Genomic DNA, 27,566 nt, shown 5'->3' with positions numbered 1-27,566 from the left:
ATTTTGTGTTTAAAACAAAGCTTAGTTAAATCCACAAGAGAATGAGAACTTAGGGTGTTTATATCAACTTAAGTGAACTTCTGAACTATTCCAACGTAGAATGCCAAGTGGCTTACTTAAAAAAGAAAACTTAAACCTAATGGCTTATTCTGCAAAACTGAATGCCATGTTTTATTTTGTTGAAGACTAGCACAGTTGAATTCAAAAATAATATTTCCTAGTTCCTAATTCCTCTACTTTAAAGCACGTACCAGGAAGCACGTGACATGACATGGCTTTAGTTTGGGGGAAGATTATTTGATTTAAAATAAGGTATGATTATTGCAGGTAATCTTATTGATTCAGTTTTCAAGGGATCCATAGAACAGTTTTTGTTTTACAAGAAAGCTCACTCTTTCCTATGGTAGGGATGCATGCTGATGAGATTTTGTAGGCAACCAAAATAACTACACATTATCCTCCAAAACTCAGTCTAGTATAATGTGGCTGCTGTCAAATAAAACTGATCTAAGACTCCACAGACCTGGAGGCCTGGCTGGTGTTGCCCAGTGGGTTGGGACATAGTCCTGTACACCAAAAGCTTTCCAGTTAGACTCCTGGTCTGGGCATGTATAGGAGGTGACCAATCAATGTTCTCCCTCATCTCTCTCTCTCTCTCTCTCTCTCTCTCTCTCTCTCTCTCTCTCCCCCTCCCCCCCCCCCCCCCCCCCCCGCTGCCCTCTAAAATCAATAAGCATTTCCTCGGATGAGGGTTAAAGAAAAAAAGACTCCGCATACATGGAAAGCTACCTGGTGAATCTTTTGACATGTGGACTCAATTGAAAAAATATAATCCTCACCTTCTTGATCAAAGCATTGCTGTCAACAGCAGTATTAATGATTATGGCATTTATCAATTCTAACTATAAGCCATATTAAATTTACCTTCTCATTTAATTCTCACAGTAAGCCAATGAGGTAGGAAGTAGTATTATCTCAATTTTCCAAATAAGTAACCTGAAGCTTAAAAGGTAACTTGCCCAAATATTGGACTTCTCTGACTCTGTAGTCACTTCTACCACAAACTACCTTAATCCTCGGTAAATATTTTAGGGTTTTATATTTAAATCTCTCTCACAGACAAGGGCTTAGTACAGGGGTGGGCAAACTTTTTGACTCAAGGGCCACAATGGGTTCTTAAACTGGACCGGAGGGCCGGAACAAAAGCATGGATGGAGTGTTTGTGTGAACTAATATAAATTCAAAGTAAACATCATTACATAAAAGGGTACGGTCTTTTTTTTTTTTTTAGTTTTATTCATTTCAAATGGGCCAGATCTGGCCCGCGGGCCATAGTTTGCCCACGGCTGGCTTAGTATCACTTCTTTAATTTTTCACTATATTCACATATTTCTTATGTATAACTATAATAACATTTACTACATGCTGAGATATTTATTTGTGAACACACACACACACACACACACACATGCTTGCTGGGAAAAGACCTTTGTCTAAAACTATGCTATTTGCTTACTACACTCATTGATAAAACCATCTTACCCTCTAACCAAGCTCAATACCTTGATTTTCTTCACCCCAAGGCTCCAGTATATGTGTTTAAAGTTTTCTGTAATTTTTCATGTTACTTCTGTTAGTATATATGGATTTCTCATTCTTATTGCTATATAACTTCTATATAATCAAGACAGTAAACCCATACTCTCAGTTATAGAGCTTTTATTACAAACAAAAATATATTAAAGCTATGTCATTTTTACTAATTACGCACAGGGTGGGGCAACAGTAGAAATGTTGAGCTGTGTGTTAAACCTAAAACTGCATTCCCAATTAGTTTATGAATATTTTCCAATAAGCTTATTTAATCAACCACTCAATCATTCTATTACTAGTTAATTAAATATATATTCATAAATTACCTGCAATAGGCCAACCTAGGCTGTGCTTGGTAGTAGGGCTGCAGTAACCAATAAAGAAAACACACACACAGCATTACAATGTAATTGAAAGAAAGTCATATAAGCAATGACAATATGAGTGTGATATTAACTAAAATAGATATATGCACAGGCGTTCCAGAGAATGAGGTGGGAGACACAACTGATTCAGCCTTGCCATGGGCATCAACAAAGGTTTCCTGCAGGAATTCACCTCTAAGATGAATCCTAAAGAATGATCAGAAGTTAGGAAAAGAGATTAGAAGGGGATTCAAGAAGATGGAGCACTATTTGACAGGCTGGAAGGCAAGAAAGACAAAGAAGAGTCAAGGAACTGAAAGCCATTAAATATACAGCAACCCAGAGCGTGAGAGTGAGAATATATGCCTTCAGGCTAAAGGGGAATAGGGGGGAAAATCCAGGATGCCATCTTTAGACATGTGGAATTAGTCTTAAGAGTTTTTAAACTAGGTAGAAATACGGTCAAAATTGTGTTTTACAAATATCACTCTTGTTGCAGTATAGAGCATGGCTTGGAAGAGTAAATTTCTACAGTAGAAAGACCAGTTAAGAGGTTCTTACTGTGTTTCACATAAGAATCAAAGTAGAACTGAAAATAGTGGCAACGAGGGTGGTATTAAAATAAAAACTGAGAGATACTTAGGACTTAGAATAAACGGACTTGAACACTTATTGGCTGTAGGTGAGGAAGAAGGAATAAAGATGACTTCATAGGTTCCATCTTATACAAGTGGGTGGATAAACCTACACAGAAAACATAGGAAAAGAAGCAGGTTTGAACAGAAAAACATGAGTTTAACTTGGGAACTTCAAGAGTAAGGTGACTATGGGAAATATAAGTGAGTTAGTAGACATCTGGATAGTGGACATTTGAATAGTGGGTTTTACGCTAAGGAAAAGATCTTGTCTTGAGATTTGAAGCTCATCAGCAAGAAAAGGAAGCAGAGAAGATGTATTTGTGGATCAGAAATGCAATCATGGTGAAAAGTGAGCGTTAAAGGACTGCAAGAAGAAGAGCCTGAGGTCACATCTAAGAAGAAACAGCCCTGCAGGTGAGAAAGTGAAGTTCATGAAATATAAGGAAGAACCTTCTGAGACAGGACTGGCCCATAGTACAGATAACACATGGTGGTCTGGGGAGATAGGCTGAGAACTACCAGCTCTTTCAAGTTCCTTTTCTATAAATTGGTTCTACATTGTTTAGAATTGCTTCCACTCTTTGCTCCATATTTAAAAAATGTTTCCCCAAGTAGATGGATAGAAGAAGCCCAAACAATCTAACATAACAAAAAGATTGTTTGAAGTGCATTTTAATATCAATTGGTACTCAATTAATTGTGATAAAACTAAATTTATTCCATTTGAGAAAATATTAAATAGTATTGTGATATATAATTCATTAAATAAAATTTAAGAAGGCCTAATGGTCAAAGTGCTTTTATTTAATTTTTAAAGATGTATGACAGTTCCAAAACAGGGGAATAATTCAGTGCCATATGTCAGAGCTACTCTGATCTGAGAAATTTCATACTCCATGAAATATGATTGACATTTCAATCTATAGTAACCTATCTGCAAGGTATTCAATTGCTACTGACTTTATGCATATCCAATAAAAGACTGCCATTTTATGATCCATTAAAAATGGTGAAAAAATTAAATAAAATTGTGAAAGACATTTGCTGGAAGTAATAAATAATTTACCTCCAATTTGCACATACTGAAAATTAAACTGGCAACTACTCAGAAAGTTATTAAAATTAAGGTGACTTAAGGTATTTTGAAATTAAGTGCTACTATTAAATATTCTGCAGAGCTTTTTAAAAGTTAGTTTTATGCATAATAAAGATTACAAGTTGAAAAATGAAGTTTCATATTTGTGAATACTTTGAAGAATTCACTTCTAGTTATGAATTTATATAAATTAATGTTTTGTCTAAAATATTTTCTTCAATATGGTTAAAAGATTCTTAAGTAAAGTAATTTATTTTTGAGATATCTCAAAATATATGTATAACTAAAACAAAGATTACAGTCAGGAAGATTGCTAGATTTCAGAAGAAAAACAAAGCTATATTCAGAGATGTACAGCACATAACAGCTATGTTGTATAGTAAATGTTTTCAGTATTACACTGAAAATAACCTCTTTTTTAACTGATTTGTATATTTTAATAAAATACAAAAAAGGCACTTAGAAATAATCACTCAATTTTTAGTGCCTTTCATCTAAAAATGTCAAGTGTCTTAGTAATAGCAGAAGCTTCAATAATATAAAACTTAGAAGCAGATAATAAGGGTTTTACATACATATTTAAGGATATCTTCTACCTCATCACATAGCTGCCCCTCTTTGAACACTTTTAGTTACCAAGCACTCTCTAAATAATTCTAATTGTTAGAAAGATTTCCCAATATTGAACTGAAATGTGCCTCCTTTTACCTTCTACTCTTTCTCTCTCCTTTACTTGGGGCAATAAAGAATAAGTAAAATCTATCTCTTACATGACAGACCAGACCTGATGTTTGCACAGAGCTGATGTGTCACTCCTGAATCCAACTCTGCCAAAATTGTAAAGTGCATCCTATTTAATATTTCCATACTCGGCAACATCTTGTTGGCCACCCATAGATTGGCTTAAATTAATTGTTAACCCTCTTAAAAGACAATTTCCAGAACAGAACATAATATTTTAAAGTAGAAATAAAATGCAGATTAGGTAAACTTCTCACATTTTTATATGTAATCAGAAAGCAATACACCGTGTGAAAGGAAAGATAAAAGTTCCACCACTGAAGGGCAGGTACTGAAATAGAGAAACAGAGAGTGTCCTCAGCCTTAATGCATCAATGTTTATATCCAAAATAAAGACATAAAGAACGTCCTGGTATCCATGATAAAAACAAGTAAATAAAAGTCTCATTTATCAGGGAAAACAGAAGAATTAAGTTGTGACTGTATCACCGCCTACTGAGACAATGGAATGAGAGATTGTATAAGTGTACATACATATGTATATTGAAAAGAAGTGTTCATGTAAGAAGCTAGGTTAAAGGCAGAATTTGTCCAACCAAGAAAGAGTAATGAAATTAATCAATTTATTCCAGGAAAATGGATTATATTAGAAACATAACAATGTGGAGGAAAATTTAAAAAAGATTCTATTATCAACTCAGGCACTAATCCCAAGTCTACCGCACCATTCATCTCAATGACCCATCAGCACCAGATGATTAAAATTTTCCACATTCGCTGATATTCCTCCACTTCTTACTAAAAACACTCTGTCAAGTGTCTTCCCACAGTGCCTTTTAAGAGAACTAATACTATCAGTTTCATCTGACTTAGATATTTATTTCATATTTGCCAGACGATTCTGGCCAACATTTTTGAAAGCACATTTAACTATACCATATGCCTCCTTAAATAATCTCTATCAAACAAACTGTAGGATAAGGCTCCAGTTCATTCTGTTCTGTTTTTCTTTCTTCACAATGTGTTTATGTATATTTACCCAATTTGCTCTGTTCTTCTTGCCAAATTACAGGTTTGAGATCTCAACTATTGCAGAGCAGCTGTGTTATTGCTGATGTCTCACTAAACAAGGGTCAGAGAATAAACCCATCCTGAAAATACGGCTAACACCTGCACTGTATACCACGAGGCGCCTGCCCTGGAATGGGGAGGATTCAAAGGCCTTCACAGAGTCCTTTCCATTCAAACTTAAGACAGTTTGGTGCAAATGATCCATTAGCAGAAAAAAGCTTCCAAACTATCTACTGTGTTTTCTTGGTAAGACAATTTGTTTAATTGTGTGACATTTTAAAATTAAACTGTGTCCAATGAAAGAAATCGAAAAGAACAACCTCACTACTACCACCGTTACATACCTTCTGTTTAAATATTAAGAATTTGTTCAACTTAGTCTAAAAATCTCTATCAAATAAAGAAATTTAATGAAAGATTTTTCTCAAAGAAAGTACTTCGAAGAACCACTTCAACAAGGCTAACTGGTGATATACCTGCATAAGAGTTGCCCAGGTGGTTTTAACTTTTGTTTACTCCATATCAATTTCCGAATGCAAATCTATGTCCTAACTACTCTGCTACATCCTTTGTTCTCATCTCCAAGTCAACAATTTCATGTTAACCCTCTTTCAACCCAAAATTCATGAGCCCTGGGTTTTCAAGAAATAATCCTCAAACAAATGTAATTCAGGAAATATAACATAAAGATGAGAAAGGAACTGTTAGAGTAGGCTAATGAGATGAGGCACATGCCCATGGATCCAGCTCTAAGACTACACATCTGGCTTTGAGACTGTCTGTCTAAGGCTACTTCACCAGCCTGTTGTTAATTATTTAAGTGAGGGAACAGGGGGAACCATCGTCACATCTGTCACTCTCACACAGGAAAAACCTTCATTCGTTGCTGGGCCAGATGTGTTCATTTGAAATATAGACTAACTAGCTACTTAATGGGTTTGAAACCTTAGCCAAAAGATAATTAAGCAAGCATATTAAGCATCCGTCACCTTACAAGGCTAAAGTGTTTCGGCTGTGTTGATTTTAATCCAATCTCAGAAGAGAGCTACAAAAGCATCTGAAGAAAAGTCAAGGCAAAGGAAAGCTCCAAATTACTTGCAACATACTTAGTAGAAAAAATAATGATGTCCCTAAATACCTCATACACTAACAAAATCTTCTCAAGTTTTGCCTCAGTGGCATAATGTACTTGATTTCAAAAAATAAAAAGATCAAAAGTAATTACTTTAGACTAAGCTCCTTCCCCAAACAATCTCAGTTTGCTTGTAGGTGAAATATTAGTGTCATAAGCCAAACGGAGGATGTCATGTCTGATATTTATTACGCTCTATATGATCTCTAAAAGTCACATCTCCTGAATGTAGCCTATCTACAAGCCACAGAAGACTATCAGCAGTCTCTATGGTAGTCTCTTCAAAAGGAGACTATGCCCAAAGGCAAATTCTAAAGAAAGCACATTCAGTGTCTGGGACAGACCAGGCATATTGCATTTTATAATTACTTTGGAGAAGAAAGTAAGGTGTCTTCCTTAAGTAGACACTACTGTACTATTAAAAATCCAAGATCACCGAAACACAACACAAGAAAGAAACCCCAAACCTAGTTTTCCTCTTAGAATTAAAAGATAAAATATTATTCCTCAGTTATTCTCGGCAAATGACAAATTGAAAACCTTTCAGAGGGCACACTGGCTAATATCTGGGGGTGCTGCATCCATTCTCCTAGCAAGAGGGAGAAGGGATTCCCACACAGAAAGCACAGATTAGAAAATGTACTGATGGTCATTTGGTTCAGGCGAGTCAAGGGCCCTGCACTGTCCAGAGGGATGAGAGTTTCTCCAGGGCGTATGCATGGCATACAGAGTGTGCTCAATTCATATTGAATCATCTGTCTACAATCAGCTTAATTGTCAGGCCAGGCAGCCAAGAGGAAACCTGACATATATGGTAAACTCGGTGTGTCTGAACACAAAGAGCAGCGCAGAAATCACCATGCTCTTGAACTGTACACAGACGTTCTCAGCAGTTTGTCAGCTTCTTTCCCTTGGTTTCTGGAAGAGGTAGGTCACCGCAAAAAAGAACAGAAGAAACACCTGTCACTACAGCCTTCCACTTTGCAAAAGAGGCACTCTGGACAAGGTCGGTCGGCATCCTCTCCCGAGGCAGCTCTGGGCTTGGCAAGAGGCAAATAAATACAACAGACTATTCTGAGCTCCTTGTTACTCAATAAAATATAAACAGGGTTTTTTTCTTGTGCTGTGTTTCTATTATCTGTAGCTGTCATTGCTTCCTAGAGCAGCAGTATTGAGTTGGCACAGACCTGGTTTCATACTTTCAAAGACAGAAGGCCCTTGGCTCCTAAACTGACCAACTCCGGAATCCTGTACCCGACAGGAGTAACTCATCATTTCTCACCAGAACTGTTGCCTTTGTGCATGTTCTGCTGGTTTGTGGATTCGGCTTGGCCAAGAATCTTGCCAAGGCTTTAATCTAGGCCACCTGTTCTACATAAATTCCTGAGAATGAATTCCCAAGCATTGTTTTTTTTTGGATTCGTATGATAAAAAAATACACAAAACAAAAACAGAAGAACTTAATTTTTAAAGATGTGTTGCTTTAAAGGAAGCTTGATAACAAGGGTGGGGGTGAAGAGGAGGCCACCTGGACTTTGGAACCTGTGGCTCTTTGCTCCTGGAGTCGGGGGAGGGAGGAAGAAACAGGAAGTTTTCTCACTTTGTCCTTTACCAGGATCCTCATATTGGTCTCTCTCCCTCAGCCCCCATGATCTTGCAACAATGTGCCTTATCAGTTGTGAGTTTACAGACAAAGCAAGCTCCCAAATCAATGGATATAAATATTCAAAAAAAAAAATCTAAGATAGTTTTCTGCTTTCTTAAATGGCATTCCTTCCAAAACAGGAATCTGATCATTTTTCTCTGACCCAATAGAGACCCTGGCCCCAGCAACCAAATGCGCTCCTTTAAGTGTTTATATAACTAGTATTGGAGAAAAATGTATTTATCCTTCAGGTAACAAACATTTAGCGAATCTACTGTAGGTTAGGCATGTGTAAGGTGCTAGAGATACAGCGAGAAACAAGGCAAACAAAATGCACCCTAGCAAGAAGGAGACACAGTAAGACTGTATAATTACATGAGGTGACCAAGAAGAGCTTACTAAGAAGAAGACCTCTGAATAAGACAAAGAAGGTGAGAGAGTGAACCATGGGGGGAAGAGCATTTCAAGCTGAGGGAACAGCAAGTGTAAAAGTACTGGTATGGGAGTAAGCTGACGAGGTTAAGTAATGGCAAAGAGGCCAGTGTGACCATAATGGAAAGGGCAAAAGGAAAATGAAGTCTGAGACATCGGAGGGGCCAGATCCTGTAGAACCTTGTAAAACATTGCAGTGACTCGACTTTCACTGTGAGTGGAATGGGGGGCTCATTATGGACAATTTTAAGTGCTTTACCAGGATCACTCCTGCCAAGAACAGAAGCAGAAAAACCAGTGGAGAGACTAATAAGCCAAGCAAGAGATGACAGTAGCTTGGTCTAGGATGATATCAGTAGAGGTGGTGGGGAAGGATTGGATTCTGAACATATTTTGAAAGTAGAGCTAATGAGGTTCTTTGATGGCCTGCATGTAAGAGAAATCATTAATGAATCAAAGGTTTCTGACCTGAACCACAAAAAAGTGGAGCTGCCAGTGACTAAGACAGAAAAGACAGCTACAGGAGCAGATGGAGGAGAATGATCAGGAGGATCAATATGGAATTATAGATTTGTTAAAATAGAACCAAACATCAAGTCCATACATGTATCACTGCTAACAAGGATATGATTACTCAGAAAGTTGTGGAGTCTCACTGTGCACTTGGGGCTAAGCCAGATCTGCTTCAAATTCCAAGACGCAGCCTGATACATCCATGAGCATGTTATCAATAAAACTAGATTATTACATAACACAGAAAATAACTATTTTCTTAGAAAGAAAAAAAGAGTCTGATCGTCTTGCACTACTTCAATCAATTTAAAATAGACAGCTGATACTGCCCAAATTTACTTAGGTGACCTGAAGTGATGTTTAATAGATATCTTGAATATTTATGCATCCACAGAAGATAAGTGCTCAAGTAAACTTCAAACTACTAACATGATTCTCTTGGGTTCCAGAGAGAAAAAATATAATCTTCGTTATCTGAACACAAATCCAGATTTTGGGTTGGGGCCTTGTATATTTTACTTTCCTCTACTCTAGGTTCAAGATCTGTTGAAAGTGATCCTAAAAAATAAAACAAAACTGTATCCTATTCATTGCCATAAGCATATTGTTTCCACTACTATTGGGCTAGGGAATATTTGAAATGTTTCCAATCATTTCCTTCTTAATAGAGAGGATATAAGAAATCATAAGTGGAAATAATTACTAGTAAAATTACTTGTGTATAGGTGATTCAAATAAGGTCTTCTCCCAAACTAAATATCCCTTTTTTTAACTGAAGAATGTAAGAATATAGACTTTGCCGAAACCGGTTGGGCTCAGTGGATAGAGCGTCGGCCTGCAGGCTGAAAGGTCCCAGGTTCGATTCCGGTCAAGGGCATGTACCTGGGTTGCGGGCACATCCCCAGTAGGAGATGTACAGGAGGCAGCTGATCGATGTTTCTCTCTCATCGATGTTTCTAACTCTCTATCTCTCTCCCTTCCTCTCTGTAAGAAATCAATAAAATATATTTTTTTAAAAAAAGAATATAGACTTTGACAGGAGAAAACAAATTAAAGCAAAAGTATTTCCTAGTCTGAGGTGTGCCTTATTGAGCCATTTTCATTTTTATCTTTAATCTTAATATTTAAAAACTATAGTAATTACTCAAAATCTCACTTTGGAACGTGTGTGTGTGTGCATGTGTGTGTGTGTGTTTGTGTTTACCACACTCACATGGGTAAATTAAATACTCTGAAGTTCAAAATAATGGCTGTGGCTCTGATTTTTTAAAGGCTCTAACAATAGTTCTCAAACCCACCCAGATAAATATTTATAGAGCTTTTTAATCAATAGTTAATAAATAAGATATAACAGACTTTACTAAACTAAGAGTATAGGTGAAGTATTAATCAGAGTGGTTTGTTTAGGGTTTACTATTTCATGTTCAAACTATACAAAAAATATAATAAAACAACTAATGTATATCTGTCACCATTCCCTAATAATTGGTAGCTAAAATGTTTTTAAATGTTTTTAATGAAGTACTTACTCTCCAACTTTATTCAGACTAGGTGCAGGACAAAGCACAGAATTCCCCTCCACACTTACTGGCTTTACACCTGGAAAATAAAATGCCATAGACTTGGTAAAGGGTTTTATGAATCTCAGTTTTATTAATAATATGAAAGGCAAAGACAATCAAGTTCAAGTATGGAATGTTAGATATACTAGCATGAAAAAACAGACACTCATCTATAGAAAGAGGAGAAGAAAAAAGGAATGAAAAATAGAAGTTATATATTTCATTGATACATAGTATTGATAAATTATAAATCATGACATTTTTACTTAGACTAAATTCACATACATTTGTAGACCCTATGAAATTATCATCTCCCCCCTAATTTGTCAAATACATTAGATTTTTTAAAATGGTATATATATATATATATATATATATATATATATATATATATTTAAAAGCAGAATTTAGAAATGATGGGAAAACAAAGATGAATGTCCAAAAGAGAATGAATTTATTTCAAGGGTTTAATAAAACAGTTGTGTCTATAATATAAAATCTATGTTTTATAAAGCTGCATGCTTAAGTTTCCCTTGTAATTTTAATAATATGTGAGGAAATGATCTAGACTATAAATATTCACACATTACATGATCAAATGGATAATCCTAGAATGGGAATTATGAAAATACAATCTATACTACTTATTTGTTTGAATACTTACTTTAATAAACTTAATCGTATGTGGCCAAGTATAAAATATGTTTATAGTAAAATCAATTCAGCTATGTAATCAAAAGGAGTTAGATAAAACTAATGCTTAGGTACAGAAGACTACTGAATAAAAATAAAATAATTTGTCCTCTTCAATTTTGGGACCTACGACATAGAGAATTTGTTAAAATATGTTATTATCTTGCCTTACCAAAATGATGATCTTAATAGAAAAGAAAGGAATTCATTATGACATTTATCATGCTGAGATCATCACCACTTTAATTCAACAAACACATATTGAACACTTAGTTACTCTGTGTGTAGCCAAAGCTATGCTAATTGAAGTGTTTAGTACCATCAGATAAACAGCAAAATTGCAGATGAACCTCTCAAGAAATAATTCTACCAGAGTTCAGAGTTGTAGCATATGCCTTCCAGTATAAATTTTAGAAGACACTATAATCAATGAGGGAAAAATGTCTTAACAGAAACCCAAAATGCTCAGAATACTAAGACCATGTAAGTGGAGTATTTCTCAGAATGAAGAGAAAAACATTATACTCATCTGCTTTTTTAAAAGCCACGCTAGGAAAAATAAAACCTAACTCCATAAATATGATAATAATCAATAAACACTATGCTGGGTGAGCACTAGAGACATAAAATATAAGACAAAAAGCCTATCTCTAAAACCTAATTGACAAATTATTGGGAAATTGGATAAAGAAAACAAGTGACAATAAGTAGTAGAGTAGTCCAAATGAGTTAGATTTTCAAGCAAGAGTGATAAGAAATAAATCTAGAAAAAGAGGCAGTTAATCAGGCAGTTGATGCAGTCACCACAGAGTGCAGACAGGAAAACTGGGTTTAACTCTCAGCTCTGCCCATTATTGACTGTGTCGCCACAGGCAAGTTATTTGACTCTTTCAGCCACAAGACCATCGTCTGTGTAATGAGGCTGCTCAGAACAGCATCCAACATTTAAGCTATGAGCAAACATTGCCTTCATTAAATAACAATTAAATAATTATTACTATTTCTATTATCATGGGACTTCATTTCCCTTTCCTTTGTTAACAAATATAGGACAGTTGGTTTCAGTTGGGAAAAGAGGAAAACATCTGACGCTGACTTGCTCAGCAGGTATTAAAGCAACACAGGTTATGGGGACCTACTCTTGGTGTAGGTGTCATTTACTGTGTAGGTACAGAGAACACTGCCATCGCGACTGCCCAAGTTGAGTCCTCTTCCATTCAAAACGATTTGAAATTCCTCTAGAAGTAAAAAGAAAAATAAACATTTTAATCACTGCTTCACACACAAAAAAAAGATATAATTTGAAAAATCAAGGTAGAAAGAATGAATTTCTTCACACTATTTAGCCAACTGATAACAAAGAAGACATGGCTCTATTTCCAACTCTCCGTGCTTTCTTAGACCTTTAGGGGAAAAGTGGAGATATTATCTACCGCACAAACTTCCCCCAATTCTCTCCTTAGGAAAATATGAGAAGAAATAAAACCTCTTTGTTTTTCTCTATTTTCAGGTACTGAGGTATGGGAATGTAAAGAACATTAGTGATTGCTGCGCTTTGGTTCTTAGAACTGTCATGTGCTGTGTTTTCTTTAATCTATGTGTGACACGCCATACAGAGTTCTTTAACAGCTTCTTCACATTACTAATCCCACATTCATTCTTTGTTGCGTACAAATTTATAACTCACTGGAGGTAAAGTATTTTGGACTACAGATAATCTCTGGCCAGTCACTAAAGAAAGTTGACTTAACTTATTGTACTCTATGTATATGAACAGGAGCAGTCACTTAACATTAGAGAGTGAAATAACATGCTAGAAAAAAAAGTTAACGTCTGAAATCTTGATTGGCAAATAAATGTGTGCTGCTTAGCTGCAAGATGATATACTATAACTGTTTTGATAGTGGTTGGCTCTCAATCCCCTCAGATACCTCCTATCTAACACATAATCTAACACATACATAATAGTAATTATGGAAGAAAATACTGCCATGCCATGAAGTGGGTTATAAAAGGAATTTTACTCACAAGTTAAAATAAAATGCAGGTAATAATTAAAATATGACTCAGTAGAAAGAGAACATGGGCTTTAGAGTCAGTCAAAGAAGTCTAATAAGACAATTACTAATAGCAAATAGTAATTTTTCTCTGCCTCAGTTTCCCCATCTGTGAATCAGGAATTATAAAACTGCTGGGATGGCCCAATGCACTATTCCCTCTAAACATCTCAGTAATCATTAGCTAAGGAGTCTAGAAGGTACAGAACACAACACCATGTCCTGCAGTTGGGAGGCTGATGGTCAACTTCACAGCACATTTCCTCCCCCACCAGACAAATTATTTTTCCTTTCCTAAGTAAAGTCAGGTTAAAATGAACTCCAGGCCAGACGTGAATGAGAAATAGAAAAGGCCAAAGAGACTCATGCTCTGGGTAAGGAAGGCTTTGATGTGTTAAAACCTGAGTCTGTACTTAGCACCAGCTAAAGAAGCCACCTGCTTCCTTCCTGCCATCAAGCCCTAAGTCACTTCCTTATGTGTCCTAAGCTGATGAATAATGGCCTTTGGGCTGGTTATCAAACCATGGAGCTCAAACTCTACAGATCCATGACTGTCTGTATAATAAGATAAAAGACAAAATTTCATATTTCATTTTACTTGTCATAGGAAAGGTCTCAAACATGAACTAAATATACAGAAGACTCTAAAAGCCTGTCACACAATATGTTCATTATTTAAAATAACACTCCAGTCTTAAAAATTTGAATTTAAAATAGAAATATTTCAAGGAATTATTTAAAAATTCTTACAGACAAAGATGCCAAAAAAGTTAATTTTGCTATTCTCTTTCCAACATGCGTTTCAAATCATATATTTTAACTAGGAAAAAAATACATTTTCTTACATGGTATTTTTAAATTCTAACCACTTACCCCCCACACATACACTTGAGGGATACAATTCCAGGATTTCAGTGCATGACCGAGCTAGTATCTAAAAAGGAAAGAGAGAAGACCAAGATATAGAACTAAATTTTAACATGTGAAGTGAATTATAAGACTACTAATAATCTTGAGTCCTCCCCTTAACTTCACCAGATGACAGAGAAAAATCTATTAACCATCACATACACAGTTACCAAGCTCTTAGGAAATCTGTATTGTTTTTCAGCATGTATTCTAAGGCTTTATTTTGTAAAGCCTCCATTCCTATGAGTGCTGATACTGCTTATATGTATTAGACATGACACTTGCAGAACACAGGCTCCTTGTATGAGCCAAATATTATTCTCAGAAACACAGACTCTTGTGTGCCGCATTCCCAGGGCAAAGACACAGAATGGCTCTTCTTAGCTTGTCCTGAAAAATAGAAACCACCATACAAGGCACAAGACTACAAGTGAAAAACAACAATGATGAAATAGGCCATTCTTAATGGACACAACAATCCTGTCTATTTTTAGAACTGCTCTGCACTACATTATCAAAGTCAGACAAACTCCAGATGATCTTTGCACAACATTCCTTTCTTGATGGGAGTTGAAAACAGATAATGCACGTACAGTGGTTTCTAGCATCTCCTGCTCATAACTAGAACAGGAAGGAAGGACTGGAGCAGGAAATAACATTTTCAGTGCTTTAACAACAGTGAAAATATAAACTGTCAGACCCTAAAAATTAGCTGTTTCAACTGAGGGAATTTTGTTGCTGACTATGCATCTCTGAATGGGGGCAACTGTTTTTAGACAGTTTCCCAGTGAAGCCACTTTTCACCTAGTGATTAGGAAACATATGTAGTAAATTTTTATACCTGAGAAATTCTAGATGAGGTCTATTTAAATGCAGAAAGAGATTGACCAAAGAGATTCCATAGCACTCCAAAAACTTTCCACACCCAAATACCTCCTCTGGATCTGCTATTTTATCTTATCCACTGAGGAGGGAGTACCATTGTTCGATTAAGAATTGAATTAAGCCCAGACAGCATGGTTCAGTGGTTGAGCATTGACCTATGAACCAGGAGGTCATGGTTCAATTCCTGGTCACGGCACATGCCCAGATTGCAGGGTCGATCCTCAGTGTGGGGCAGGCAGAGGCAGCCAATCAATGATTCTCTCCCATCTTTGATGTTTATATTTCTCTCTCTCCCTCCCTTCCTCTCTTAAGTCAATAAAAATATATTTTTTAAAAAGATTTAAGAATTGAAGACTATTGTCAAAGGTTAATGTGCACTCTAGTATGGTGTACATTTAAGTATCTTAAATCACTAATATCTTTAAATATTTTGACATAATCCAGATAACAAGACTATAAAGGAAACAAAATATAAAGTTTTGCTACAGGAATACAGAGCTAACAATGTTCCAACTTAAAAAACAAAACTGTAAAACACATTATAGCTTTAGCTTTGGTGGATCTGAAATGAAAGTGAGAACAGTGAGCCACCAAAATGGAAGGTCAAAGAAAAACACAAAGCCCTCAGATCTGTTTTCTCTGCCAGCAGTTCTGTAAGAACTTATTTTAAAACATATCTTATTATGAACTTCACCAAGTTTACAATTTCTTTATTGGTTTTTAGCCACACCTCTGTTAGACTCACTGAAAAACATTTCAAGCATCAAGGAGAAGTATGAGAGTAGTTTAAAGGTTTAACCTATTGAAATAGAAATCTATTAAAAAATATTTCTTGCCGAAACCGGTTTGGCTCAGTGGATAGAGCATTGGCCTGCAGACTGAAAGGTCCCGGGTTCGATTCCGGTCAAGGGCATGTACCTGGGTTGTAGGCACTTCCCCAGTGGGGGATGTGCAGGAGGCAGCTGATCGATGTTTCTCTCTCATCGATGTTTCTCTCTCATCGATGTTTCTAACTCTCTATCTCTCTCCCTTCCTCTCTGTAAAAAATCAATAAAATATACTTTTTAAAAAAATATTTCTTAGAACAAGGTAAATCAAAAAGTTGTAAAGAGATTTTACAAAGACCATGTCAAAGAATATGTATCCCAGAATGACCTGTGTGAATTTCTGAAATTATGTTGGTTTTCTCTCTCCTACCAAATTGACGACAATTAAACCAGATCTTGTAATATTTAAAACAAGTGTGCATGTTGACTTCCACCTTTATTTGATGTAATCTATCAAATCATTTTTTAAATGATAGTTTCAATAACAAGATTAAATGAACAATTCTTATAGAGCTCTCCTTAACACTGAAGATCAAATACCTTCAAGTACCACTGATGGTCTATATCTCTGAAACTAGACTCTTTTAATGCCCTGTAAAGTATTTGATTTTAAACAAAGAGTTCAGGATCATTTAGCAATTTATCTTGCACTCAGATCTGAAATTTAAAAAAAAAATCAAGTTACATTAAGCAGGGATGAATATTTAAGGGTTAGTCATATCTTGCAGTAACTTGTAAAAATACATATTTATACACAGGAACACAATGCATTTGAATTTACCACAGACCAACCTGCCTTTCTCTAAAGTATATTTTCATTTTTTAAAATTTATTGGGACTTTATATCATATTATTTGAGTGGATGAATCACTTCCTTGTTCAGAAGACAAACTCTGAATATAGAAATAGAATCACGCTACATTTCTGAACCCTTTCTGGATTGGCACATTCGTTTTTACATGCAGTACAACCAAGAAACACTTACAGAACAAAGACTGAATGCATGAAGTAATGAGACTATGTATTAAGAACGTCTAATAAGCAAAGGAACAATCATAGTAGGACTAACATAAGGAAAAATAAAGTTAATTTATGTGAAAAAGCATCTCCCCTTCCAATCAATTGTGAATGCTGGAAAGCCAGGAACCCATAATTTGTAACTAAGTTCACCAAAACCATTTCCAAATGAAAAATAACCAAAGAGAGAATGTGGTAGGGAAAAAAGAGAAAGATGAAAGTATATAAATTCTTAGAAAATAATATTTATCCTAACTTTGGTTTTTCTATCTGGAGTTTACCATATTCCTATTTTTAAGAAAACAACCAGAAGTTGAATTAATTTAATGTTTGTGTGCAAAAGTTTACATCATTGCATTTTTTAAATAATCAGTTAAATACAAAATAGTTCATAACCTATTCTCACCAAGTAATTGCACAAGATCAAATGTTCAAGATTTCAAAATGAGTCTATTATTAAAATTATCATCACTAAATGACAATGGACAGAGAGGGACAAATATTTTAAACACTCTGGTTAATTTTTATCAAATCAAATACTGTTATTGATTGATTGAACATTGGATCAGGTGTCCCAATTGTCATAACTGGTACATTATCTTTCATACTCTGTACTTCCATGATTTGTACAACAGATTTCTTGTAAGGATATTTCTTCAAATATGTGTTTCTATCTGTCTTCATTATATCTCAATAGAAACAGAAAATAGTTTCAAATAAAGGTTGACATCAGAGAGAGCCAATAGCACCATCAACCAAATTTAAAAACAAGCCAAATACCACTAACAAAATCAGGGCACTTGAAGTCTTGCATACACTACATGCAAAATTGCACCATTTGAGATTTTGGAATATAAAATATATATAAGTTGACAATGAACTTAATGTTCATCATGAAAAGTATACTCCTGGATCAAAAGCATCAGTTCACTTAAGTGATATTAGTATTAAGGTATATTTACAAATGCATGTAATATGTATATCATTACCTAATCCCTACTTTTAAATCCTCAAATATTAATATGGATGACAACAGTCAACTTTCTAAATTGAATACAAATATAAGTAGTCAAAAATTCAAACAAATTACTAACAATGATAATCATAATTATCACTTTTTTTTGGTTGCACAATCATTATGTTCCAGAAACTGTGCTAGGCACTTTACTGAATTTCTTCAGTTAACTCTCCCAAGTCTTATGAATACATACTATTTTCATAACCATTTTACAGGTGGGAAAACTGGGGCTTACAGAGATTTTTAAAAACTGCCCTGAATAACTAACTTTGAAAGAGTAGAGCCAGATTCATGTCTGATTGAGTCCAAAGCCCATTCTTCTAACCAGTGCACTCTACTACCCATTTTGACAGTCTAACCATTATAAAACCTAATATCTAACAAACTAGTGAAATTTAGTTGCCTATTTTCCTGGACTCCTTTATGTTATCAAAAACAATCTAAAATCTGGTTTCTTTCCTATCTTCAAATGAATGTCACTAAACTTTGACTTTCATTTGTTGGGGATTTTACAGGTCTGTTTTAAAATTCCCAATACCACTGACTTTGAATAAATAAAAATTTTAGACCATCCTCTGAATTAATAATATATAGGAAACCCAAATTCATAGAGCTTGCTTTCTTTTTATTTAGTTTTTCTCTATTGTCTTTTACTGCTTGCTATTGAAAATTTGTGTTACACAGATAAAACACATATTTTTTACTTCTCAGCATCATCCAGAACCTAAAAGACAGGTTACCAGAGGTCCTGACTCTAGTTTGGGGACATAGCAAGCATTTGGAAAACTAAAATGAAACTGTTTAGAAAAAGTAATTTGTTATTTGATCTAAGAAGACTTTTTGTTGTTTTTGTTGTTAATCCTCACCCAAGAATATTTTCCCATTGATTTTTAGACGGAGTGGAAAGGAGGGGAAGAGACTGAGAGACAGAAGCATCCACGTGAGAGAAACACATCAATTGGTTGCCTTCTTCACACATCGCAACCAGGGCCAGGATCAAGCCTGCAACTGAGGTACATGCCCTTGACCAAAATCAAACCTGGGGCCCTTCAGTCTACAGGCCGACACTCTATCCACTGAACCAAACCACCTTTTTTTTTTTCTTTTTCTTTTTTTTCATAAAAGTAATGGCATCGATAGTACTTAGGTTTCATAGTTCAAAAACTGTAGAACTCACCTGAGTCCTGGAAAAAGAAAGGGTTCTCAGCGCTAGAAGGAATGGGGTTTCAATTTTCTTTTGTTTTTCTCTATTTTTTCTGGATGTGGAACTGAGTTCAGGCAAATTATTGATATAAAATAAGTTTGTCTTTGTCCCTTTCCACACCACTGTCTCACATAGACACTTCTTTTCTAAACACAATCACTACTGAGTTTGCCTTGCCTCCTAAAATATTCCATTTCAATGTAGCCATTCTCACTGCATAAACTCATTCATACTAATACAAGTCAGGCAAAAGTAGGTTTAAAGTTGTGAGTACAGAAAACAGAGTTTGTACTTGTATTATTACTTATTATTATATTATTTTCCATACAAATAACTGTCAACCTCCTGTACGTACATCTGAATATGTGAACTGATTATCCTTCAGACAACTAGACAGGATTACACCTAGGAAAAATGAAGAGGATTTTTTTAGCCATAAAAACCCTAACCATGGAAATCCAGGCAGCAGAACCATGAGTAAGGCAAGAAATGCAAGCAGCGTGAGGGAAAATGTTTTGTGAAATGGAATGCCAACATCGGAAAACACGGTCTGCCTATATGTGTGCCGGAAGCAGGTCTGTCCTCTGTTCTTTTTTTTCAGTTTCTTCCCCTCCTATGTGTCTGAACCGCAGCGTCTTTAAACCTTTCCACCTGCAGTCGCACACACAGGGCGCAGGCTGGGTAGAAGCTGAAGGCGTGGACTTCCACGAGAAAGAGGTCTGGACAGAGTAGCTATTGGTGTACACAAGACCATCTGCAAAATGTGTGTGTATAAGCTAGTAAAAGTAAATCTATAATAGAAAAGATGTTAGAATACATAGAATCCTAAGTTCTGGTACTTTGTGTAAAAATTAGACATTCCAGCATGTTGTTGCAAACTGTGAATAAAATGCATAAAGATGGTTTTATATGTTTACTCTCTGTAATAGCAGTCACTGTCCTCATCATCAAAACTTTGTCCTATTTAAAAATGTATGTGTCTTGAAAGCTTCCTTTACAATGTATGATGAAAAGCCTGCCATATAGTAACACAAGAAAGTTAAAAGCCAAATATGTCCTCATACTTAAATTCAATGACACCTAAACATCTCCAACATTTTAAAACTTTATTAAAATTCAAAATATTCACCATAGCAATCATTTTCTAACATTGACTCTGGGGGTATAACACCACCCACAACAGAACATTGCAGGGAGTTTACAAGCACCCGAGGTGGGCCTTTTTAACAGATAGAAATTGCTAATTTCTGTGACATGTAGCATGTCAGAAAATGTCAGTAAGGATAATAATGAAGTCTAAAAAGCAGGCTTTTTTTTTTTCTGACTCACTGAGCAGCTTTAAGCACTATAGGAGCTCATCTCAAATATAAAGGATTCCAATTTTTTAAATCTCATAAGAAAAAAGTCACTAAACAGCATTAGTTCTAAAGTTCCCAACAGAATAAAGCTTTCGTAATTAGTCATATCGGTGCATAATATAAGCAGTTAAGACGACTGGAAAGATGCTTCTCACAATCTTTTCTTGTTTGCCTTTTGCCTCTCAATATACAGATTTATACTTTTTATTTCCTCTCGGCTCTCAAATATATTTTTATCTAAGAGGCAATAGTTCAATGGAAAGCAATTGTAATTTGTAATCACATGTTTTGGTTGAGTTCATTTTTTTTAAAAAAAAGGCTTGAAGATTCAAAACACCAGTTGCTCAATACAGCGTGTTCTGCACCGACCATTTCTAAATATGGAGTCTCCCTTCCTCTGCACGTGAGCGGGTAGTACAAGCACAAGTGACAAATTTCTAAACACACTTTTACCCGAAGAAATCTAGGGAGGAATGTAAGTTATAATCATTGCCTTTTACTCTCCTCAGCTCCAAACACAACACATGCAGAGTGCTGATTATACTGCTGGTGAAAATATGGCTATATCATAGAAATATGCTAAAAATGAACTGATCTGAAACAGAGTTTATCTGTCTCTACTTTTTGTTTTTCTATTCTTTTGACCAGCGCAAACTCAGAACAGTCACTTAATGTTTACTTACAGGGTGAAAACTTTCCACAAAAAGCTCATTGAAATTGTGGGATAAAGTAATAATAAATGTACCATCTATTTAAGAATCTAAAGAAATTGCATCCCAGCATGTTTCTCACTCTGCAGCATATATTATTTCATATTAGTCCTATTTGTCCATTCTCTTATTTTATTAACTGAAACATGAAATAGATCTGCCAGGCATTCTAACTCTACACTTGTTCCAATTTGATTTTTCAAAATCTGGATTGACATATAAAATATGTATTGTCCAACAAGAATAGAAAAAAAAGCTTTATATGTTTTTCTATTAATTTTACATCAAACACATATGCCTAAAAACTGTGAGCTCAGAAAAGTCAGGGGTACCATATCCATGTTTGTAACTCAACACCCAGAAAAGTACCTTGAACATAGTAGATATTCAATAAGTGCTTCTGAATGAATTAGGAATTACAACATTGGGGGGAAATAAGATATAACTGAGAAATCATGCATTTCACCCATTACAATTTACAATTTACACTGATGATACAGTTAGTCATAAGTCGTAACCATTATTTCCTCTTTTTCAATGGCCTTCTATTGAATTGAATCTGCTTTTTCAAGAATAGGTAAACCTCTAACTGATGTCTCCTTTTGCAGCCCAACAGATAACTGCTAAGAAATAAACACTGGGCACTAATTTTGGCGATGTAAACCCATGTTACCAGTTTAATTTACTCACAAAATATCACAAAGCTGTAATTATTTATTCAAAGTAATTTGATTTCCTAAACCTACGATCCCAACCAACTAAAGAAAAAGAAATGACTAATGTTAGTATTAAGTAAAATGAGTGTGCAAGTGGAAATAGGGCACTGGACAATGAATGTCAAGATAACATTGTAAAATTTCAGTAAATAAAATGTATAATTTAAAGCAAATTTTATATTTGTATTTTTTAGTTCATTGGAATTTAGAAGAAACAAAGTGCCTTATTAGAATATATGTCAAAAAATTTAAATGTATTTGAATATATTGGACTGTAATAGCTATTGACTTTTTTTTTCTACCCAAGAACACTTTCTCATCTTTAACATGTCTATGAACAGTGTTCCTGTTTCTATTGGGGAAACTGTTCTCCACTGCATGTGTCCCTGGTGAGGCTATGGCTCGGGATGCCTTCTCACTCTCCACCTTGCTCCCAACTCCTACGGAAATAGGCAGGCTATACAGGCTAGTCCACATACCGTCCACAAGCTAATCAGTACAGAATGAGCACTTGACCCAGATGAGTTCATCAGTCTTTATCTGCAACCAAATATACTGATGCCCAGAGACAATAGCTGTTTCTTTTCAACAGATTTGCTAACTGAAGACCCTGTAAGCCTGACACCTTTAACAATTACCTTCATCTGAGCAAGAAGAGAATGAGGCAAATAGAATAACTGACAAAATTTACAAAGAAAGAAAATCCTAAGAATGAGGATTGATCAATTCACTGGATCCAACTGCAACTGAGGCAATTTCCTCCTCAGGACCACCCTGTAATATTCCAATGATTGTCTTTATTTCCCTTAAGCTATTATGAACTTGGATTTTATCAGTTGTAACCAAAAATCTTAATAGAGTGGAATATATATAAGAAGATGAAGTCTAAGTTATATGGAACCAGAATAAAGCATTTTCTGGCAACAAATTTAAGCATTTTCTGAAAAAGAAAAAAGTTTTTGTTTTTCTTAATGCTTAAATACACCATAACTATGTTATAAAAATACAAAAATAATTTCAGGAGGCATAAATTTTATTGACTTGTTCATTTATACATTTGAATTAAGTAATGGCTGCTTACTCAATGCTATATTAGACACTAGGCATAAAAAGGAGGAGGAAAATATAGTCCCAACCTTCCTACAATTAATATGAAAGATGTCCTGATGAGACTCCTCATCTCTATTCAGTACTGACGTTCCTTGGACAAACAGAAGCCCAGAAGAATCTGATTTATAGCAAGCCTTACACTATAGCCAGTACTTTTTAAAAAGAGTCATAGACACTGATTTCTAATTTTGAGTAAAGTCCTACCAGTTTGGTTTGTTTCCCTGTGAATATATCTTTATACTTAGCTCAGTCTTTAGGCTTTTTATCCAACCATGATTTTATACATAAAGATTTCCACAACTAACCAGTCAACATTCGTAGTAAAACCTGCTAAAACCACTTAAGCGAAGGTCTTATCAGAATGTGTATTATGTACCCTCTTCTATGGAAATGTTTTACCTGAAGAGAAAATGAATTTGCAATGTTTTATCATTCCACTAAAACATAGTTTAGACACCTTTCTGAGATACTTTTAAAGAATAAAACAAAAACACCAAACAACAATAATAGACATTCCTGTAATAATTTAGCTCTAAAGGTCCAGCGAAGCTTCTATTTTCAGCACTAGGAATGAAGTTACTTTTTAAATGTATGTTGCACTTTTTTTCCCTTTATAAAGAATGCATTACAGTTTTATTTAAATTTCCTACACGTGTGAGCAATCATTCCCTTCCTATTTACCTTCCTGTACTTTCCCATTAGGGACTTAGGAACTGGGACAGTAGCTGCCATCACCCAGGATGCAGAGCTAATTCTTCTCGATGAGGGCTATTTATACAACCAGCTTCACAAGTGATTCATCTCTTCTGTTTACTATTTTCTGAGGTACTCTATCAAAAAAAATTATGGAACTAATTGCAAAGAGAAAAACATCCCATGGTCTTGTTTTTTGGGGGGAGGGGGGATAAAAAGGAGGGGGGTTTTCCACAGAGCATTTTGATTTTTATTATTTCCATGTTTTTCAGCAATCCTAGATTTTCAAAAGTGTTAATGTTTTCTTCCACAGCACTGCATTATGAAACACTAAACCAGAAACCACGTGGTACTCACATGTCAGTCTGACTTATACTAGTTTAAATATTTCCTTTTAAATAAAAGTCCTGCGCTCACTTTTCTAAGAAACCAAAAATAAATGTTAACCATTCTAAGATGTTAATGACAACCTAAAGTGGAAAATAGAAGAATTATACCCTTGTGTTTGTGGGCAATGGGAGGGAGGAAAGAACAAGAGGAGGAACAATGACTGAAATTCTGAAGTTTTCCCACTTGAACATTTCACTGGACCTCCACTTCCTGAAGGGACATCTCACATCTCCCTCTAGGATTTCTCCTGAGGCCCAATTCGACATCTCTCTCTCTCTCTGCCCTCCTACCCAACTCCACCTTGTCTTCTAACACTTTGTAAAAAGAGCTTTCATTCTCACTGTTTCTAGTCAGTCGCCTTAGTCAGGGGGAGAATGCCCAAGGGGGCATGTGAGCCCTTCTGTCCTTTTCATCGTATATCCAGTGAGCTCTCAAGTCCTATTAACTTTTTAAAGCTTACCAAGTTTACGTTTTTCTTTCCAGTTTCACTGCCATGACAGTAACAACAGCAATGAACAGCTGCCAGCTAATATTTGCCAGAGCCTTCAGAGCCTGACTCAGAAAGAAAAACATTTCATACCTAGAGTTCAGTCCGACCCTGTCTATTGATAAGATTCTGACAGAGCACAGTCTATTAGTCATTTCCCTTGAGGTTCTTGACCTAGTTTTATTGCAAAAGACCTAGCATCCCAGTGCCTGAAATAAGCCCTGAGGAAGTATGGTCCATCAAGGATGCTGTTTCCTCCTTAAAAACTAGGTTTCTGCTCTGCATCACTAATTTGCACTATAGGGTCTTCCGTGAGAATGGTGGCTCTTTTCTGAATGCAGGGTCCTGAAATTCCACAAAGTTTTTGTCTTGGGAAGACTGAATCTCCTTCCCCAGTTATTGACTGGTCCCCTAGTCCCATGGCCTAAGGATTTAGAACTAAGGCCTGGCCAAATACATGACTATGGGTAACAACATCATCTAGCACTCTTTGTTATTATGACCCACTTGCTAGATTTGATCCTCTCACATATCAATGCCATGCCCTTTTAGGACTAAAGTGTTGATTGTTTAGAATGCTGGCATCTCTCTCAGGGGACTCCTCTCCTACACGGTCCCAGCTTCACGCCATTCCTCGCTTCTTACCAGCCCTTCTGAGTAGATCATTCTTAATCATCATCTCATTTAATTCACAAAACAACCCAATGAAACAGATGTTAATACCCCCATTGGGCTGATGAGAATTTTAAAACTCAGGTTATATTAGAGAACGTATACAGGCCACATGGCAGTGATATGGTTGGAACTCAGTCAGGTCATTCTATTCCCAACCATATTGTCTCCACTATATTAAGTTTCCTTTTGCCGTGTCTCACAAACATTACTGCAAGACACTTAGAATACACCTTTCCATCTTCCAAATCATCCTCTACATTATCATAAAAGGATTCTTTCTAAACATTCACTGCTATCGTATACATTTCATACCCTAATCTTTCATGATTCCAAAATTATTTATGAAATAAGTGCAAAGTCTCCATCCAAGCATCTGAAGGCCTCCATAATCTGGACCCAGCCTGCAGGTCAATGTTTATTCCCCATATCCCTCCCAGATCCAGGCCAAGCCACACTCCCTCCTGCGCCTCAGCCACTCAGCCCAAGCTGTTCCTAAAAGTCTATGTTCTTTGTTTCTAATTCAATCTACTCCAATTATCACAGTACAATCCAATCCCTACCACAAAAAGCTTCCATGACTTTACATATCAAACTTAACCCATCCTTCTGGCAACTCTACTGTAGCCATATTGTCATTTTAATATAAATAACATTATAGGATTCTTTTTTACCACATAGGGTAGCTCACTGAAATTTCCCACCTCCAAATCCCCACACTTCATAATTCTTGCAGGGGATCACCATATTCCAAAACTCAATTTATCATTATTTTCAAGCCCCTTCAGAGAAGATAATTTGTCTTATTTAAGTAGATACCTAGAAGAAGGATTCCTAGGTAAGATGGAGGCTCTATTCATAATTTTTTGAGGCATCTCCATACTGCTTTCCGTAGTGGCTGTTTACATTCCCACCAGCAGTGAATGTCTTTCAACACAGTTTACTCAAGCTAAAGTCCATCAAGAACTTCAGGAAAGAAAGACTGGATTTAGAAATTCCATTCTAAAGTTTCCCTAATACAAATGTTTAAAAACGAAACTTAACAAATAATTATAACAAAGCAATAACAACAATATTATCTCCTCTGGTAGTTAACTATTAATTTCTTGAAGGAGAAATCTGTAATCATAACCCATAAAGAGTTTTGAAAAGGAAATTAGTCATGTGGAGAATTTTGAATTGAATTTTTCATATAGAGAAAAAATATTCCAAAGGGAATAACTCAGCAAGGTCTTTTCTCTGCCAGTATAATTATTAAAATAATTATAAATTCCCAAGCACAATAAAATTCTATTTAAAATACAATCCATTGATTGATTGATTTATTGGGTCAAATTATCCTCTATTTTGCAATGTCCACCCATATTCCTATATTTTAAAGCAAATCACAGTTGTAAAGTATTTATCTTGTATCCAGCTATAAAAATATTGCAATTTTTCATAAAAACTACTAATGTATGTAAACTCCTAAAATATTTAAATCTCTGTTCCATTCTGCATTTGCATTTTGCCTGTCCACTAGAAGTACTAATATGTGATAAGGCCAAATCACATGTCTTCTCTGAAAAGCTCCATTAATTAAATAGGAAAAAGAGCTTACATGATACTAAAACCAAATTCAATAAATATTACTCTGTTTCTGAAAAACATGATCTTTAAAGAAAAATTTTAAAAGCCAGAGCCCAATGTCAGAAGAAACTACAATATTTCCCCCTTCAATAAATACCTAGAGATTAAAGGAAAAGCTTTGACTTAGAGAATATTATATTATTCACTTCCATTTTAGGATGATGTTTACCAAAATATCATAAATACTTAATAGCAACTGTTCCTAGTGCTTCTAGCAAAAGGCAGTAAAATGAAACATAAACCTCAGCTGTGAAAGTCCGGGAGTTTTGCTTTGCATTTCATCACTCCACTTCCCCATACCCTGTTTAGGATAGCACAGATTCTAATGATCACCAGAGACAGCTCTGCTGAATTTGAAACAGAAATATTATGAGTTCCAGTGAAACTATTAATCATTAAAATG

General features: G+C 35.5%; 1 protein-coding gene across 2 annotated transcripts in view; it reads right to left on the bottom strand.

Moving 5' to 3' along the window:
- ANTXR2 (ANTXR cell adhesion molecule 2) overlaps window positions 1–27,566 on the bottom strand; it is a 138,887-nt gene that overhangs the window by 91,791 nt on the left and 19,530 nt on the right. For both annotated transcript variants that reach the window (XM_081099790.1, XM_081099789.1), the window contains exons 8-10: window positions 14,412–14,472; window positions 12,621–12,719; window positions 10,756–10,825 (exon numbers count right to left, since the gene is read on the bottom strand). In XM_081099790.1, coding sequence (XP_080955916.1) covers window positions 10,756–10,825; window positions 12,621–12,719; window positions 14,412–14,472 — 230 coding nt within the window. The remainder of the gene's footprint in view (window positions 1–10,755; window positions 10,826–12,620; window positions 12,720–14,411; window positions 14,473–27,566) is intronic.

The sequence above is a fragment of the Myotis nattereri genome, assembly GCF_964212035.1.
Source record: "Myotis nattereri genome assembly, chromosome: 1".
In the NCBI taxonomy this organism is placed as follows: domain Eukaryota; kingdom Metazoa; phylum Chordata; class Mammalia; order Chiroptera; family Vespertilionidae; genus Myotis; species Myotis nattereri.
Note: the sequence above shows the minus strand (reverse complement) of the source record. Positions and strands in the feature narration are given on the sequence as shown.